The sequence below is a fragment of the Eriocheir sinensis genome, chromosome 60 (assembly GCF_024679095.1).
Source record: "Eriocheir sinensis breed Jianghai 21 chromosome 60, ASM2467909v1, whole genome shotgun sequence".
NCBI lineage: Eukaryota > Metazoa > Arthropoda > Malacostraca > Decapoda > Varunidae > Eriocheir > Eriocheir sinensis.
This window is the reverse complement of record NC_066568.1, coordinates 2,926,180-2,943,679: the sequence shown is the minus strand read 5'-3', so window position 1 is coordinate 2,943,679 and position 17,500 is coordinate 2,926,180. Positions and strand designations below refer to the sequence as shown.

Here is a 17,500-nt window from a genome sequence, read left to right as displayed (position 1 = left end):
CTCCACCACCACCACCACCTCCACCACCACCACCTCCACCTCCACCACCACCACCTCCACCTCCACCACCACCACCACCTCCACCACCACCACTTCTTGCATCACCATTCTGCAAGATTTATATTTACATAGGTTTTTTTTTTTGTCATGATTCTCTTATTTGTTCTTCTTTTCTTTTCTTTCCTTATATATACTCACCCTTTTATCTCTCTCTCTCTCTCTCTCTCTCTCTCTCTCTCTCTCTCTCTCTCTCTCTCTCTCTCTCTCTCTCTCTCTCTCTCTCTCTTTTCCTTTTAATTTTCTACTTTCTCTCCTCGTTCTCTTTTCATCGTTACTATAATTCTCTTTTCTCTTTTCTTTCCTCTAATGTTTTCTTCTAATCTTTTTTTTTCTCCTTCATATTTTCATTTTTTTTGCTCATTCTTTCATTTCACATTTTCATTTTTGTTTCCTTTTTTTTCAAACTTAAAAAAACGTGTATCATTCCAATCTAATTACCGCTGGCATCCCTCCTCCTCCTCCTCCTCCTCCTCCTTCGCGGCCTTGGAAACGGGATAAGAGAAGGAGGGGGAGGAAGATGAGGAGGAGGAGGAGGTGTGGTCTGACAAGGAGAAAAAGGAGAACACGAAAGAGAAGGAGGAGGAGGAGGAAGAGGAGGAGGAGGAAGAGGAGGAGGAGGAGGAATACACAGGAATACATAGAAATAACAGACACGTGCTGGCAGGAAATAGTTAGATCACCATGTGCCTTTAAGGAAGAAAGGGACATGGAAATTTTACAGTAAAGAGAGAAATAAGAGGAAATTACTACCCTTAACTTACGGTACTGGTGACCAAAGCTGTGGGGGAAATTATTACATGTCTTCAGGTTGTACTCGTGCTGCAGTGTGCCTGAAACATCCGTAAAGGGTCGGTAAAATCTTATATCCCTGAAGTACTTATCCAATGAAGACTTGAAGCTATTGATAGGAGGTGGAGGAATGGAGGAGAGATTGCGAGAAGTGTAAAGAGAAAGAAAAGAAAGATTAGAGGAGAAGAGGAAATTAGAAGAAAAGGAGGAGGAGGAGGAGGAGGGAAGAACAGGAGCAAAGGTTAGGTAAATGGAGAGATAGAAGAAGAGAGATAAATGAGTAAAAAGAGGAAGAAGAGGAGAAACACAAAGGCAGAACAAACAACAGCAGACCTACACTAACTATCTAATCAAAGGTGGAAGATGAAGGACAGCAAAGGCGAAGGCTCCTCCCCACCCCCCATCCCTCAAACCAAAGCTGGCAGGAAAGGAAAAAGAAGCATGCAGCATGGAAAAACTGCATGGAGGAGGAGGAGGAGGAGGAGGAGGAGGAGGACGTAAAACAAATCAGGCGTTCGCGATTCACCAGTTTAAAATTTTCATCAACAGGTTTGAGAGAGAGAGAGAGAGAGAGAGAGAGAGAGAGACGTACTTTGGAACATGATCAAACAGAAACTACAGATAAATGAAGAGGAGGAGGAGGAGGAGGAGGAGGAGGAAGAGGAAGGAAGGAAGAGAAAGAAATTAATGACAAAAAAGTGTATCTTGTGATGGAATGTGTGTGTGTGTGTGTGAGAGAGAGAGAGAGAGAGAGAGAGAGAGAGAGAGAGAGACTTTTATTATCATTATTTTTTCCCTTTAATCTCCTCCTTCCCTTCTTATCTTCTTATCTTCCTTTTTTTTTACTTCATTCCTTCACTCACCTGAAAACTGTACCTTAATTAACTTGACTCAGGTAAACTTTGTAATTAGGTAACGAACGAACGAACGAACGAAATAAAGAAAGAAGGAAACAAAGAAGAAAAGAAAGAAGGAAAGAAAAGAAAGAAAGAAAGAAAAAAGAAAGAAAGAAAGAAAGAAAGAAAGAAAGAAAGAAGGAAGGAAAGAAGAAAGAAAGAAGGATGGAAGGAAAGAAAAAAAGAAGGAAAATAAGAAAGAGGAGAGAAAAAGAAAGAAGAGGAAGGAAGAAAGAAAAGAGAAAGAAAGAAAGAAAGAAAGAACAGAGAAGTAGGGAAAGAAAATGAAATACAGAAGAGAGAGAGAGAGGTAAAAAAAAGGTCATAGATTTATTGGACTTTCAGAAGATGGAAAGGAATGGAACTGATTGGATTTTCTTTTTTATTTATTTTTATTAATTTTCTTTTTATTTATTTCTTTTCATTTATCTTTTTTTCTTCTCTTCTTCTTCTTTTAACTTTTTCTTTTTGTTTTGTTTTGTTTTCTTTAATTCCTTCTCTTGTTATTCTTTTTTCTTTCTTTCTCCTTTTTTCTCTTTTTTCTCTTTCTTTTTTTCTCTCATTCTCATTCTCTCTCTCTTTTTCTCTCATTCTCTTTCTTTCTCCTTTTCCTCTCATTCTCTTTCTCTCTTTTTTTCTTTCTCATTTTATCTTACTCTTTCATTCTCTTTCTCTTTCTTGCTTTTTATTCTCTTGTTCTCTTTCTTTCTCTTTTCTCCCTTTTGGTTCGTCATTTCTCTCTCTCTCTCTCTCTCTCTCTCTCTCTCTCTCTCTCTCTCTCTCTCTCTCTCTCTCTCTCTCTCTCATTTCTTTCCATTTCTTTCTCTTTTTCTTCCTCTTATTCTCTTTATCTTCATTTTCTTTTCCTTTTCTTCTTGATGTTTGTTTGTTTGTTTTTCTTCCTTCCTTGTTTGTTTGTTTGTTTGTTTGTTCTTATATTTCATCACCATCATCATCATCATCAGCTTGTTATTGTTATTTTCTTCCTCTTCCTTTTTATAATTTTTTTCTCTTCTCTTTCTTCTTTATCATAATTATACTTCTTCCCATCATCATCATCATCATCATTATCCATTTCTTTGTGCTGATAGTGATGATGATGGTGATGACGATGATGGTGAAGCAGTAAAATAGTGTCTCTCTCTCTCTCTCTCTCTCTCTCTCTCTCTCTCTCTCTCTCTCTCAAACACCAACACACGTGAACGCTAAGTCAGTGTTGCCACCTTAAGCTCACCACCAACCCCTCATCCTTATTTTCCCCTTTTTTCAGCCCTAAGAAAGGATTCCAACCCCACATAAGAGTCCCAGGGGATGCTTGCTACCTTGGGGGACTAGATAAGCCCCCTGGACCCCTTCCCCAAGCCCCAGGGAGGGAATAAAAAGGGGAAATAGGGTGAATCATACTTGGTCTCGTACGCAATGGGGTCTTACTGAGTATCGTACGTTTTTATTTTATCTCGTACGCGTGTCTTCCCAACCGTCAATGGGGCTATATTTTGCGTTGTTACACCCCAAATAACGTCTTTTTACGCTCTTTTTCCTTATTTAAGCGCTGTAGAAGTCACGTCAAGTGTGGAAATGGGAGTAAAAATATATGTGCGTGTGAGTGCGTGTGTGTGTGTGTGTGTGTGTGTGTGTGTTTGTGGTCGTTGCCGAGAGATGGCGTGAGAGAGAGAGAAAGAGAGAGAGGAGGGGGAGAGAAAGAGAGAGAGAGAGGAGAGGGAGAGAGAGAGGAGGAGGCTTGACGTGATGGGAGATGGATAGGGGAAGAGGAGGAGGAGAGGAGGGGAGAGAAGGGAGGAAGGGAGAGGGAGAGGGAGGGAGGGAGAGAGAAACAGAACCAACCAGAGTGAGAGAGAGCGAGAGAGAGAGAGAGGAAGGCATACGCAGGCAGGGAGGGAGAGAGAGGCAGGGGGAGAGAGCCAGAGGAAGGGAGAGAGAGAGGCAGAGAGGGAGGGAGAGAACCAGAGGAAGGGAGGGAGAAAGGGGGGAGATAAGAGGGGGACTCGTAAAGGCAGGGAGGGAGTGTCAGGGCGTCAGTGAGGCGTTGGAAGTTGTGGAAGGCAGACAAGCATCTCTCCCTTGCATCCTTTCGTAGTGTCGCTGCCCTTATAAGCCTGCCAGAACGGAGAGGATTGGCGGACTCGGCAGACATTGAAATAGAAAGAAAGGAAAGGAAGAAAGAGAAAGCCTGAATCATGTCTGGAATGGAGGTAAGCTAGAGAGAGAGGAGAGAGGAGGAAGAAAGGAAGGGAGAGAAAGGGTAGTGCATGCGTGCGTGTGATAGAGAGGTAGAGGAAGAGAGAGAGAGTGGAGGTAAGCTAGAGAGAGAGAGGAGAAAGAAAGGGAGAGAAAGTAGAGTGCGTGCGTGCGTGTGATTGAGAGGTAGAGGAAGAGAGAGAGAGAGAGAAAGGAAGGGAGAGAAAGGGAGTGCGTGCGTGTGTGTGCGAGAGGTAGAGAAAGGAGGGAGAGGAAGAGAGAGAGAGAGGAGAGGTAAAGCTAGAGAGAGAGAGGAGAGAAAGAAAGAAAGGAAGGGAGAGAAAGGGGAGTGCTTGCGTGTGTGTGCAAGAGAAAGAAGGGAGAGAGAGAGAGAGAGAGAGAGGGGGTATATGTGTGTGTGAAATAAAGAAAGAAAGATATAGAAGAGTTAAAGAAAGAGGTAATGACAGTCAAAGATAGAGAGAGAGAGAGAGAGAAAAGGATAAATTAAGGGGGAAAGAAAGGGAGGGAGAAAGAATGGAAGGGAGAGAAAGAGAGAGGACGAAAGAAAGGGAGAGAAAGAAGAAAGAGAGAAAGTATGTGTGTTTGTGTGTGAGAGGTTAGAGCGTAGATTCAGAGAGAGAGAGAGAGAGAGAGAGAGAGAGCAGTGACAGAAGCGGTGGTTTGTTTGATACGCAGAGAGAGAGAGGCATTTACACTTAGAATGGTTGAGCTTTTAAGTGGAGAGAAAGCGAGTTAAGTTATTTTCCTTGGGGCAAAAAGAGAGAGAGAGAGAGAGAGAGGTTGATGCCCTTTTTCCCACCTTTTCATCTTTTTTGAGGCATAAATTTGACCTTTTTTATATATATTTTTTCCCCTCCTTCCTTCCCTTCCCTCCCTTCCTTTGTCCTCCATTGAAAGAAGGTAGTTTTGGTTCCTTATGCCTCTTATTTAATCCTGTATCTATTTTTTTTTTTATTGTAACAGGAATGATTCATCTTGTATACTCATCCACTTATTCATTTCACTCACATCTTCGTTCATTTATTTCGTTTTTATTACAAGACGGATTTGATTCATCGCATTCGTTCACTGATCGTCTTTTTTGTATCATTTTCGTTATAATCTAAAAAAAGAACGTAATTTAAGTTTAGAAATACATATCGAACATTTTTTTTCCAGAACCTTCCTGAACTGATTATACCAAAACTGTCTTATCTTTTTCATTCAGTTTCTTAACGTGTCAATATTTATCTCATTTTCGTTATAACCTCAAAAAGAACGTAATTTAAGTTTAGAAATACATATCGAACATTTTTTTTCCAAAACCTTCCTGAACTGATTATACCAAAACTGACTGATCTTTTTCATTCATTTTCTTAACGTGTCAATATTTATCTCATTTTCTTTATAACTTAAAAAAGAGAACGTAATTTTTAAGTTTAGAAATACATATCGAACATCTTTTTTTCCTGAACCTTCCTGAACTGATTATACCAAAAATGACTTATCTTTTTCACTTATCTTTTTCATTCATTCTCTTAACGTGTCAATATTTATCTCATTTTCGTTATAATCTAAAAAAAAGAACGTAATTTTTAAGTCTAGAAATACATATCGAACCGCTTTTTCCAGACTTCCTGAACTGATTATACCAAAACTGACTTATCTTTTTCATTCTTTCTCTTAACGTGTATATTTTTATCTCCTTTTCGTTATAATCTAAAAAAAGAACGCAATTTTTAAGTCTTGGAAAACGTATCGAACATCTTTTTTCCAGACTTCCTGAACTGATTATACCAAAACTGACTTATCTTTTTCATTCTTTCTCTTAACGTGTATATTTTTATCTCCTTTTCGTTATAACCTAAAAAAAAGAACGCAATTTTTAAGTCTTGGAAAACGTATCGAACATCTTTTTTTCAGAACCTTCCTGAACTGATTATACCAAAACTGATTTATCTTTTCCATTCATTCTCATAACGTCTATTTTTTTATTATCTCATTTTCGTTATAACCTAAAAAAAGAACGTAATTGTTAAGTCAAGAAATACGTATCGAACCACCTTTATTTTCCAGAACCTGCCTGAACTAATCTTTCGTAAGGGTTTCGGAAGGTTTCTCCAGTTCGTGTTTTTTGGCGTTTTAACGAATTCTTCGTCTCCCTCGACCTTACTAACGTTCTATATTTGATTTTTGACTTAATTTTCCTTTTATTTTTTTTACGATATCGACTTCCGTAATATTTGTCAAGTTTTTCAGTTCTCTTTTTTGCGTTTTAACGAATTCTACGTCTTCCTCGACTTTACTAACGTTATATATGTGATTCTTTACGTAATTTACCTTTTATTTTTTACGATATTGACTTTCGTAACATTTGTTAAGTTTTATAAGTTTTTTTTTTTTTTTTTTTTTTTTTTTTTTTTGCGTTTTAAGGATTTTGCGTTATAACAAATTCTACGTCTTGGTCGACCTCACTAACCTTATGTAATTGATTTCTGACCTACTTTACTTTATTTCTTACTTATTTACTTACTTTTATCTTACTTACGCTATGTATTCGATTTCTGACTTTCTTTCCTCTTTTTCCTATTTACAGTATTGATTTTCTTGATGTCGATATTTCCTTTTGCGTATTAACTTCAACACCTTTCCTCTTTTTCCTATTTACGGTATTGATTTCCTTGATGTCGATATTTCCTTCTGCGTATTAACTTCAACTCCTTTCATCTTTTTCCTATTTACGGTATTGATTTTCTTGATGTCGATATTTCCTTCTGCGTTTTAACTTCAACTCCTTTCATCTTTTTCCTATTTACGGTATTGATTTTCTTGATGTCGATATTTCCTTCTGCGTTTTAACTTCAACTCCTTTCATCTTTTTCCTATTTACAGTATTGATTTTCTTGATGTCGATATTTCCTTCTGCGTATTAACCTCAACTCCGTCTTCCGTGACCTTGCCTGCGTTATCTTGCGAGTTTTATGTTGGATTTTAATTAATCTCTCTTTTATATTCTGGTCATGCTTTCGTTCTTTTCGTTTTGCGTCTTAACTGTTAGGAAGTCTTCGTTGACCCGGCTAATTTTGTATTCTAAGCTATTTATTCCAGTTCACTTTTACGAGTTCTATTATTTTAAAGATTTCGTTTTAAGATTTAACTATAAGAAGTCTTCGTTGACGTTGATAATTTTGTATTCTAAGCTATATTTTTATCTATTCCAGTTCACTTTTACGAGTTCTATTATTTTAAAGATTTCGTTTTAAGATTTAACTATAAGAAGTCTTCGTTGACTCTGCTAATTTTGTATCCTAAGCTTTATTTTTATTTATTCCAGTTCACTTTTACGAGTTCTATTATTTTAAAGATTTCGTTTTAAGATTTAACTATAAGAAGTCTTCGTTGACCTTCTAAAGTTATATTTTAAGCTTCACGTAAAATTTGTACCTTCCGTTTCCTTTATTCCAGTTTACTTCAAATTATTAAACTTCACTTACCTAAGAAAAGAAACGTAAGAATTTGTTATACTCTAGTGCGTCGTAGATCTGCGTTTTATCATCATTTACGTTATAATGAACTATGCTTTCATTAACTTTCTCAAACTTGCTTCACGCTGAGCAACTGGTGCCTTTTAATTAACAAAGTCTAGCGTTATAGCCACATATTCTCAACCATTTCGGGGCACACACACCCATACTTGATAAGGTTTTCATGGAGGTTGTTGTGGGTGTTTGGGTGTTTCCATGGGTAGTTTTATGAGCCTAGTGATAGTTTGACGAGCACCATGAACTCACACTTGATAAGGTTTTCATATAGGTTTTTATGGGTGTTTCATGGGTAGTTTTATGAGCCTAGTGATAGTTTGACAAGACTTCTGTACCATGAACTCTGAACTCACACTTGATAAGGTTTTCATATAGGTTTTTATGGGTGTTTCATGGGTAGTTTTATGAGCCTTGTGATAGTTTGACAAGACTTCTGCACCATACCCACATTTGACAAGGCTTTCGTAGGCTTTCTGGGTCTCTCCATGGGTAGTTTTATGAGCCTAGTGATAATTTGACAAGGCTTCTGTACCATGAACGTAAAAAAACAGTCATGAGAAACCGACTAATGTCCTTTGTGGCCTTTGAAAATGGTTGTAGTGAGAACCGAATGCGTTTTAAAATACGGGCCTGATATGCCCACACTTGATAAGATTTTCATGGAGGTTGTTGTGGGTGTTTCCACGGGTAGTTTTATGCGCTTAGTGATAGTTTGACAAGGCTTCTACACCATACCCACATTTGACAAGGCTTTCGTAGGCTTTCTGGGTCTCTCCATGGGTAGTTTTATGCGCCTAGTGATAGTTTGACAAGGCTTGTACACCATGAACGTGAGAAAACAATAATGAAAACCCGACTCATCTCCGTTGTGGCCTTGGGAAAGAGTTATTAGAACCGAGAGCGACGCAGAATACGGGCGTGGTAGCTGAAGGCTGTTGCTAAGTACGTTTTCTGTTTTGGCGGCCAAGGTGACGACGCCCAAGGACGAAAGAAAATGGTCGAAAAGCGGTCTAGACGATGTTCCTCCTCAAATATAAAATGTAGAAGATGCCAAGAGATATATTTTGTTCAAAGAGGCGTCTTGATACCACTCCCGTGAAAGTTTAAGTGAAAGCGCAGGCGGGAGAAAGTACAGACGAAGGGAGGCTTTTACAGACGCTACCACTGAAAGGGCTGAGAGATTGAAGACACTGGTAACTCTTGCCATAGGAAGAGGGACAGTTTTCATTTCTTGTCTTAAAACTAGTTGACTCATTTAGCCTTAGGAAGAGTGACGTTTTTCATTACTCACGTTTTAAAAGAACTACCACTGAAAGGGCTGAGAGATTGAAGACACTGGTTACTCTTGCCGTAGGAAGAGGGACAGTTCCCATTTCTTGTCTTAAAAGGGTAATTTAGTTAACTCATTTAGCCTTTGAAAGAGTGACATTTTTAATTACACGTCTTAAAAGAACTACCACTGAAAGGGCTGAGAGATTAAGACACCTGTTACTCTTACCAAAGGAAGAGGGGCAGTTTCCATTTCTTGATAACTTAGATGGCTTTCATTTAGCCATAGAAAGAGTAACATTTTTAATTACACACGTCTTTAAAGAACTAAATTTAAACACTTTTCTTTTTCGTTGACTAATTTTTCGGCAAACAGATATTTCATTTCTCAAAGGTTATTTACTGTTTTCATATTGCTAACAGGACACCACTTTACAATTTCTTTGGCTCAAAATGAATTCAACATTTCTTAAAACCAGAACCTTTTCATTTGGTAATCCTACACTAAACGAATATTTAGTATTTTGGAAGACGGGAATTATATCAGCCAGTAATTATCTTTCCTTCCATTAACATTTATTGCGTAGAAAAGAAACAACTCTACATTAAAGTTAGACCATTTCGCTCCTAATCCTGCGTTTAATAGCCCTTTTTGATAAAATAGCCGGGCATTACACACGTGGTCTACCGTCTTTTGTCTTTTTTTACATCAAAGGAGACGGCTCAAGGGCAACAAAAAGTGAAGAAAAAAAAAAAACTGCGTAGAAAAGAACCAAACCTACATTAAAGTAGTACCATTTCGCTCCTAATCCTGCGTTTAATAGCCCTTGTTGAGAAAATAGCCGGGCATTACACACGTGGTCTACCGTCATTTGTTTTTTTACATCAAAGGAGACGGCTCAGAAGCAAAAAAAAAGTGAAAAAAAAATTGCGTAGAAGAAACCAAACCTACATTAAAGTTTAGACCATTCACCCTAATAAAATAGCCGGGCATTACACACGTGGTCTACCGTCATTTGTTTTTTTACATCAAAGGAGACGGCTCAAGGGCAACAAAAAGAGAAAAAAAGCCCGTTACTCGCCCTCCCATTGCTCATGTATGCAAATTGCTGAACTCCCATTAGGCTTGGACCGTTTCGTGTGTTCATACAGCTTCAAACAATATTCTTCCATACGTTAGCACGGCGTCATTCGCTTAAAAATAATCCGACAGTTTTAGGCCATAGTGAACTGGTGCTCCGTCAACTATTACTGGCATAAAGATAAGCTAACACTGAGCTAGAGCCTTCTTGTTCACTAATCTTACATTAAGGTGAAACATTGATCCTTATTTTGTTTATTTGTAGAGTAGTCTAACTTTACAATATTACTAACCAGACTCTTCCTTTTCCATTTACAACGCAAAGTAACTAAACATGAAAATTGAACCGCATTCTAATCTTTTCTTAAATTAAACGAATATTTCTTCTTACAAAGGCTTGGTATAAAAATAAAACGTATCATATGAACCAAACTTGGGTGAAACACTGATCATTCTTTTGTTAATCTTTACTTATAACGAATAATTCCTTACACACACAAAAAAAAACCCAGCATCAGAGTTTAACGAAAGTGAAGTGAACTTAGATTAAACATTTACGTATTTCTTATAGATGAAAATAGAAGAGGAGAAAGAGATTGAGAAAGAACGGGAAGAAGAAAAACATGAAACAAATGAGAGAGAGAGAGAGAGGATTAGGATGGGTGAAACACTGATAATTCTTTTGTTAATCTTTACTTATGACGAATAATTCCTTACACACACAAAAAAAACAGCATCAGAGTTTAACGAAAGTGAAGTGAACTTAGATTAAACATTTACGTATTTCTTATAGATGAAAATAGAAGAGGAGAAAGAGATTGAGAAAGAACGAGAAGAAGGAAAACACGAAACAAATGAGACAGAGAGAGAGAGAGAGAGAGAGAGGATATTTGTATGGGTTCCTTCCTTATTCCTTTCTTAGGCTTCGTTGCTTCTTGTGTAAATAAAAGGAAGAGGAAGGAAGGAAGGAAGGAAGGAAGGAAGGAAGGAGGGAAGGATTGGATGCCGAAAATAACTGTAATAGGCTTTCTTAATCCCTTTTCTCTTTTCTTTTTTTCCCCTTTTTTCTCGTTTTGTAAGTTATGTATATTTTGTTTTTTCATTCTTTTTTTTTCGATTTTTATTTTGCTTGTTATTTTTACTTTTTCATCTTTTCCAGTTTTTCCGTTTTTTCTCTTTTAGGTAATTCTTTTTCCTCCTCTCTCTCTCTCTCTCTCTCTCTCTCTCTCTCTCTCTCTCTCTCTCTCTCTCTCTCTCTCTCTCTCTCATATTAGTTTTGTTGTAGTTGTTGTTGTTTTTGTTGTTCATTGCTGTATATATATTTTTTCAGTTGATTTTATACTTTATTTTCTTGTATTAAACCTCTCTCTCTCTCTCTCTCTCTCTCTCTCTCTCTCTCTCTCTATCGTAATTAGGTTGTCGAAGAGAAAGTTAGTCGAGCCGAATCCTTCTTTTGATTAGAAACGAGAGAGAGAGAGAGAGATACTGTGGTTCTGTCAAGCAATATAAAAGCTGGACAAATATAACTTGAGATTAGGTAATGTAAGAGAGAGAGAGAGAGAGAGAGAGAGAGAGAGATACTGTGGTTCTGTCAAGCAAGATAAAAGCTGGTCAAATATAACTTGAGATTAGGTAATGTAAGAGAGAGAGAGAGAGAGAACTCGGTAGATTTGTGTACGTGACAGTGGAAACGTAGACAAGTGACCCCAATGACTCTCTCTCTCTCTCTCTCTCTCTCTCTCTCTCGTTCTCTCTCTTTTTGATCTAATCTAAACCCTCGGGTCATCCTCACACACACACACACACACACACACACACACACACACACACACACACACACACACACCTGCATGACAACAACACCTGATACCACCTTTCTCTCTCTCTCTCTCTCTCTCTCTCTCTCTCTCTCTCTCTCTCTCTCTCTAACTAAGTAAAGTCACTAAGTTCTAAGAGGATATTAAACTTGTATTCACGTAGTTGTTGTTGTAATAGTAGTAGTAGTAGTAGTAGTTGTAGTAGTAGTAGTAGTAGTAGTAATGGTAGTAGTAGTAGTAGTAGTTTTATGTTGCTAATAATGAAAACTATACCATTACTACTACTACTACTATTACTACTACTACTACTACTACTACTACTACTACTACTACTACTACTTTAATGATAATAAAAAATAAGATACATTTTTACCTGCTTTTATCCTTCCCTTCCTTTCCTTCCCTTTTCTCCCCCATTCCTTTCCCTTTCCTTCCTCCCCTTCACATCTCCCCCTTCCCCTTCCCTTCCCTTCCCTCTCCCCGTACAACCTCTTCATCTTCCATTCCAGTCCCTTCCCTTCCCTCCCCTTCCCTCCCCTTCCCTCTCCCTTCCCTTCCTCCCCCTTTCCCCTTCCATTCCCTTTCCTCCCCTTCCAATCCCTTTCCTTTCCCTTCCCTTCCCTTCCCTTCCTCCCCCCTTCCCCTTCCCGTCTTACCATGAAGATGAAAAAGTATAAGCAAAAAAAATATATGTATAAAAAGTGGATGTTTTCCGCTAACTTTTTTGGACTTCAACTTATAATAATTTGATCAAAGTTGTGTATTTTGAGGTATATGTGTGTGTGTGTGTGTGTGCGTGTGTGCGTGTATGTGTGTGTGTTTGTGTGTGTGTCAGAATTGATCAGAAAATTCAGTTGGTGAAAAGAAGTCATAATTTTTTTACCTTAATCTTAATATAGAAGCAAATAAAAGAAAGATGTATATTGAGAGAGAGAGAGAGAGAGAGAGAGAATGGTTTATTTTCTTCTACTGCAAAATTAGTGAGATCAGAGAGAGAGAGAGAGAGAGAATGGTTTATTTTCTTCTACGGCAAAATTAGTGAGATCAAAGAGAGAGAGCAAAGAAGGAAGAAAATAAGTCGCCCAAAACACGCCAATCCGGTCCAGAAATAGCCCAAATAAACGACAGTTCTGAAAAAAAGTAAAAAAGGAAATAAAAAAGCCAAAAAAGTAACCAATAAACGCTACTTCTGAAAAAAAGTAAGAAAAAAGTTAAAAGAAAAATTTAAAAAGTAGCCCAAAGGTAAAATTAGGGGCGTACGGTAAACATGCGCGTGACCCCGGTGCGCATCTACGTCACTTGGTGCCAAATAGTGTCTTAGAGAACCGAAGTGCCAGAACGGGTCTCAGTATGAATCTATCGCTAGTAGGCAGCTTGTCACACCGTTGCCAAATTATCGTACTCAGAGGCTCGTTTTTACCTGTTTCTGAGCCATAGTTATTGCCAAAAAACACCAGTTATTAACCATTTTAACGATAACTATACATGAAGGCAGTTATTGGAGTCATGGAGGCAGTTTTGGGGTAGGAAATCGGCAAGCATTGGAGGCTAAGTACGACAATCTGGCAACGTTGGGCCTTGTCACTCCCCTCACGAAAGCGTTGAAGTCGAAGGAAGCATTGACGAAGCGATGTAAAGCCTTGCCACCGAACTTTTTTTGCTCTTTTTACTTACTTTAACCCAGGGAAAGTTAGTGCAAACCTCCTTATCTTTTTTATCCTTGTAACTTTTGTCCTCAAGGTAAGGAGGGAAGAGGAGGTAATGGAATGAGAGGAGAGAGAAGGGAAGGGAGGAGAGGGAGAGGGAGAGCAGCGAGAGGAAGGGAGAGAGAGAGAGAGGAAGGAAAGTAAAAAGCGGTGGAATTGATCTAAGAGAGAGAGAGAGAGAGAGAGAGAGAGAGAGAGAGAGAGAGATAATGCCTCCCTAAGAAGCCAGTAGGCCTATACAGCACCTCCCATAAACCTAACCTCCCTCAGCTCCACTATCCAAAAACTTATCTACCCGTATCTTGAAGGTATCTATCGTATCGGCACTCACCACATGACTGCCGAGCCTATTCCATTCATCCTCCACTCTTGGTTAATGAATTCTTGTGTGTGTCTTTGCTGAATGTGAAATTTTTTAACTCTAACCCGTTGTTACTATACTTGTACTAGCCTTTACTGTGGCCTTGGACGGGGATCAGAGCGCTCTAAGACTCCCAAATCCCTCTCGCATTTAACCTTCTTACAGGGGTGTCGTTGAAGCAATGAATTATGAGAGGATGTTCTTGGCTACACTCAAACATTTTCACTTCCCGTTACCGACGTTGAACTCCATCTGCCACTTCCCCCGCTCAATCATATGATCTCTCAAGTTCGTCCTGGAGAACACTGGTATCTGATTCAACTAGTCTGCATATCTATCATCCTCAAACTTACTGACGTCACTAGTTTCGTGTTGCATTGTCGTCGTTATTGGAGAAGGTGGAGGAGGTGGAGAAGAATATTGCTACACTTCCCGACGCTCACTCCATCTGCCACTTCCCCGCCCAATCATATAATCTCAAGCTCATCATACAGTAACCTAACGTCTTGATGTCCGTGCTATTTAGAGTTAAAAGTGGAATAGAACTGCACCGCTTACTCTAGTGGAGGTCTTGCATATATATACTGCTTGCAAGGGGCTGATTGACTTATCCCCCCTTACAATGTCAAGTCCACTCCGCAACGCACTACATCTTAATCTCCATTTCGTAGAGACCAGAACTGCACTGCATATTCTAGTGGAGGTCTTACATATATATACTGCTTGCAAGAAGTTACCTGACTTATCCCCCCTTACAATGTCAAGCTCACTCCACAACGCACTAGCATCTTCTTAATCTCCATTCCGTAGAGACCAGAACTGCACTGCATATTCTAGTGGAGGTCCTGCAAGAGGTTACCTGACTTATCCCTCCTTACAATGTCAAGTTTACCCCGCAACGCACTACATCTTAATCTCCATTCCGTAGAGACCAGAACTGCACTGCATACTCTAGTGGAGGTCTACATACATATATACTGCTTGCAAAGGTTGTCTGATGCATGTTATTCCTGAGGCGAACCTTATTATCATAGTCCTAAGGGAAGGGGTGAAGGGGGGAAGGGGTGAAGGGGTCTGACGAGGGAGATCATCTTTCGTATGAGCAGACACGATCCACCCAGAAATTTGACGTAGTTAGGATGTTGTTGCTGTTGTTGTTCTTGTTGTTGTTTGTTGTTTGTCCTCTTCTCCGTCTTCGTCGTTGTCTTCTTCGTCTTTATTCTTTGTTTTCTTCGTCTTAGATATTTTTTTCACCCTCTTCCTTTCTCTTTCCTTTTTCTTTTCTTCCTTGTTTTCTTCATCTTTTCTTCTTTTTATTTTTCTTCTAAGTTGTTTTCATCTTCCTATTCTTAACATTCTTTTTGTAATTATATTTTTCTTCATGGAAAGTTAAATAGGATAGGTGAATATTACTACTACTACTACTATTACTACTATTACTACTACTACTACTACTACTACTACTACTACTACTACTACTACTATTACTACTACTACTACTGCTACTGCTACTTCTGCTACTATTATAATGCTTGTCAAATTCCTCTGTAACAAGCCGGTTCCCTTTAATCTCTCTCTCTCTCTCTCTCTCTCTCTCTCTCTCTCTCTCTCTCTCTCTCTCTCTCTCTCTCTCTCTCTCTCTCACACACCATGCTAAACTAGTTGTGGAATTTATGTAGTTTGCTCACTTGTTACCTATTTTCCTCTCTCTCTCTCTCTCTCTCTCTCTCTCTCTCTCTCTCAGCTTGATTAATGGAGAGTCAGGTAAAAGATTAAGGTAGATAAGATATTGGAGGCGAAAGGTAGAATATGATGGGTAGATGAGAGAGAGAGAGAGAGAGATTGTGAACTACTGGAGGAATTGAATTTTATCTCCTCCAGTCGTTTTCTCTCTCTCTCTCTCTCTCTCTCTCTCTCTCTCTCTCTCTCTCTCTCTCTTACTGTATCCATTCGCCTTTTAGCTCTATCTCATTTTCACCTGCTCTCTCCTCTCTCTCTCTCTCTCTCTCTCTCTCTCTCTCTCTCTCTCTCTCTCTCTCTCTCTCTCTCTATGTATTATTGATCTCTACTCAGGTGGGCGCCTCTCTCTCTCTCTCTCTCTCTCTCTCTCTCTCTCTCTCTCTCTCTCTCTCTCTCTCTCTCTCTCTCTCTCTCTCTCTCTCTCTCTCTCTCTCTCTCTCTCTCTCTCTCTCTCTCTCTCTCTCTCTCTCTCTCTCTCTCTCTCTCTCTCTCTCTCTCTCTCTCTCTCTCTCTCTCTCTCTCTCTCTCTCTCTCTCTCTCTCTCTCTCTCTGCGCATTCAGCATTTGTGGAAGTCTTATATAGGGAAAAGGAGGAGGAGGAGAAGGAGGAGGAGGAGGAGGAGGAGGACGTGGAGGAGGAGGAAGGGAACAGGTCTTAGCTAGTGACACGTGATCAGAAATGGAGGGGAAGAGGAGGAGAAGGAGGAGGAAGGGTATATGAGGAAAAGGAATAGGAATAGGAGGAGGAGGAGGAGGAGGAGGAGGAGGAGGAGGAGGAGCAGGTGAGCTAATTAAGTCTGAGGGAGACGGGGAGCATTTTCTCTCTCTCTCTCTCTCTCTCTCTCTCTCTCTCTCTCTCTCTCTCTCTCTCTCTCTCTCTCTCTCTCTCTCTCTCTCAAAAGTAAAAACATTCGTCAATTTCTATTACCATTATTATCATTATCTATTATTATTATTATTAGTAGTAGTAGTAGTAGTGGTAGTAGTAGTAGTAGTAGTAGCGGTGGTGGTGGTAGTAGTAGTAGTAGTAGTAGTAGTAGTAGTAGTAGCGGTGGTAGTAGTAGTAGTAGTAGTAGTAGTAGTAGTAGTAGCAGCAAAAATAGCCGACCCAAAACTTAAATTATCTTCCACTTACAAAATCCAATTCGAACCATTTTAAGGACAATTGTGAAGCCTCGTGAAGCTTTGAACTGACCTGATTCGGAGCCTCGAGACAGACAGACAGACAGACACTTGTACTACGTGACGTCAAGACTGAATTGTGAGGGTGATTGTGGTGGTTAAGAGACAAATGTTGGTGGAATTGGGTTGTTAAGGGTGGGTGGTGGTGTGTGTGTGTGTGTGTGTGTGTGTGTGTGTGTGTGTGTGTGTGTGTGTGTGTGTGTGTGTGTGTATAGGAAAGGAAACAGCTCTTGGGCGTGAAAGATTAGGAAGGAAACAAAGAAAAAAAGAATAAGCAAAGAGGAAATTGAAGGAAGAAAAGAAGAGGAAAAAATCGACGAAGGAAAAAAAAAGGAAAAGTGGAAAAAAATGACGAAACCAAAATTCAAGAAACCAGAAAAAAAGGAAACGGAAAAAGAGGAAATAGTAAAGAACACACACACACACACACACACACACACACACACACACACACACACACACACACACACACACACACACACGTTTCATTGACAGCAGATTAATACACAGCATTTTTTAAGCGCCAAATAATTATGTAATGATGTAAAATATATATGAATTACAGCATAATGACAAAATGATGATGCTTAGGTGATCTTTGATAATCGGGGACTTGAGCAATTTTGGGAATGAGTTAAATTATCCGGTGATTTTTTTTTTTTTTTTTTTTTTTTGTTGATAGTTATTTTTTTTTTTTGTAATCTTTTTGTGGCCCTTGAGCCGTGTCCTTTGATGTATAATAAAAAAAAGATACCACGTTGTTCTTTGTTTATTTGACTTGCTCGTGTTGTTTTTTTCCTTGTTTGATTTTTTCTTTTCGTTATTTTTGTTTTATTTAATTTTCCTCGTTTTTGT

General features: G+C 39.0%; 1 protein-coding gene across 2 annotated transcripts in view; it reads left to right on the top strand.

The window, feature by feature from the left end:
• The first annotated feature begins 3,768 nt into the window (after positions 1-3,768).
• Positions 3,769-17,500, top strand: part of LOC126985724 (uncharacterized protein ZK1073.1-like) — a 68,722-nt gene continuing 54,990 nt past the window's right edge. For both annotated transcript variants that reach the window (XM_050840960.1, XM_050840959.1), the window contains exon 1: positions 3,769-3,958. In XM_050840960.1, coding sequence (XP_050696917.1) covers positions 3,944-3,958 — 15 coding nt within the window. In that variant the 5' untranslated portion in view covers positions 3,769-3,943. The remainder of the gene's footprint in view (positions 3,959-17,500) is intronic.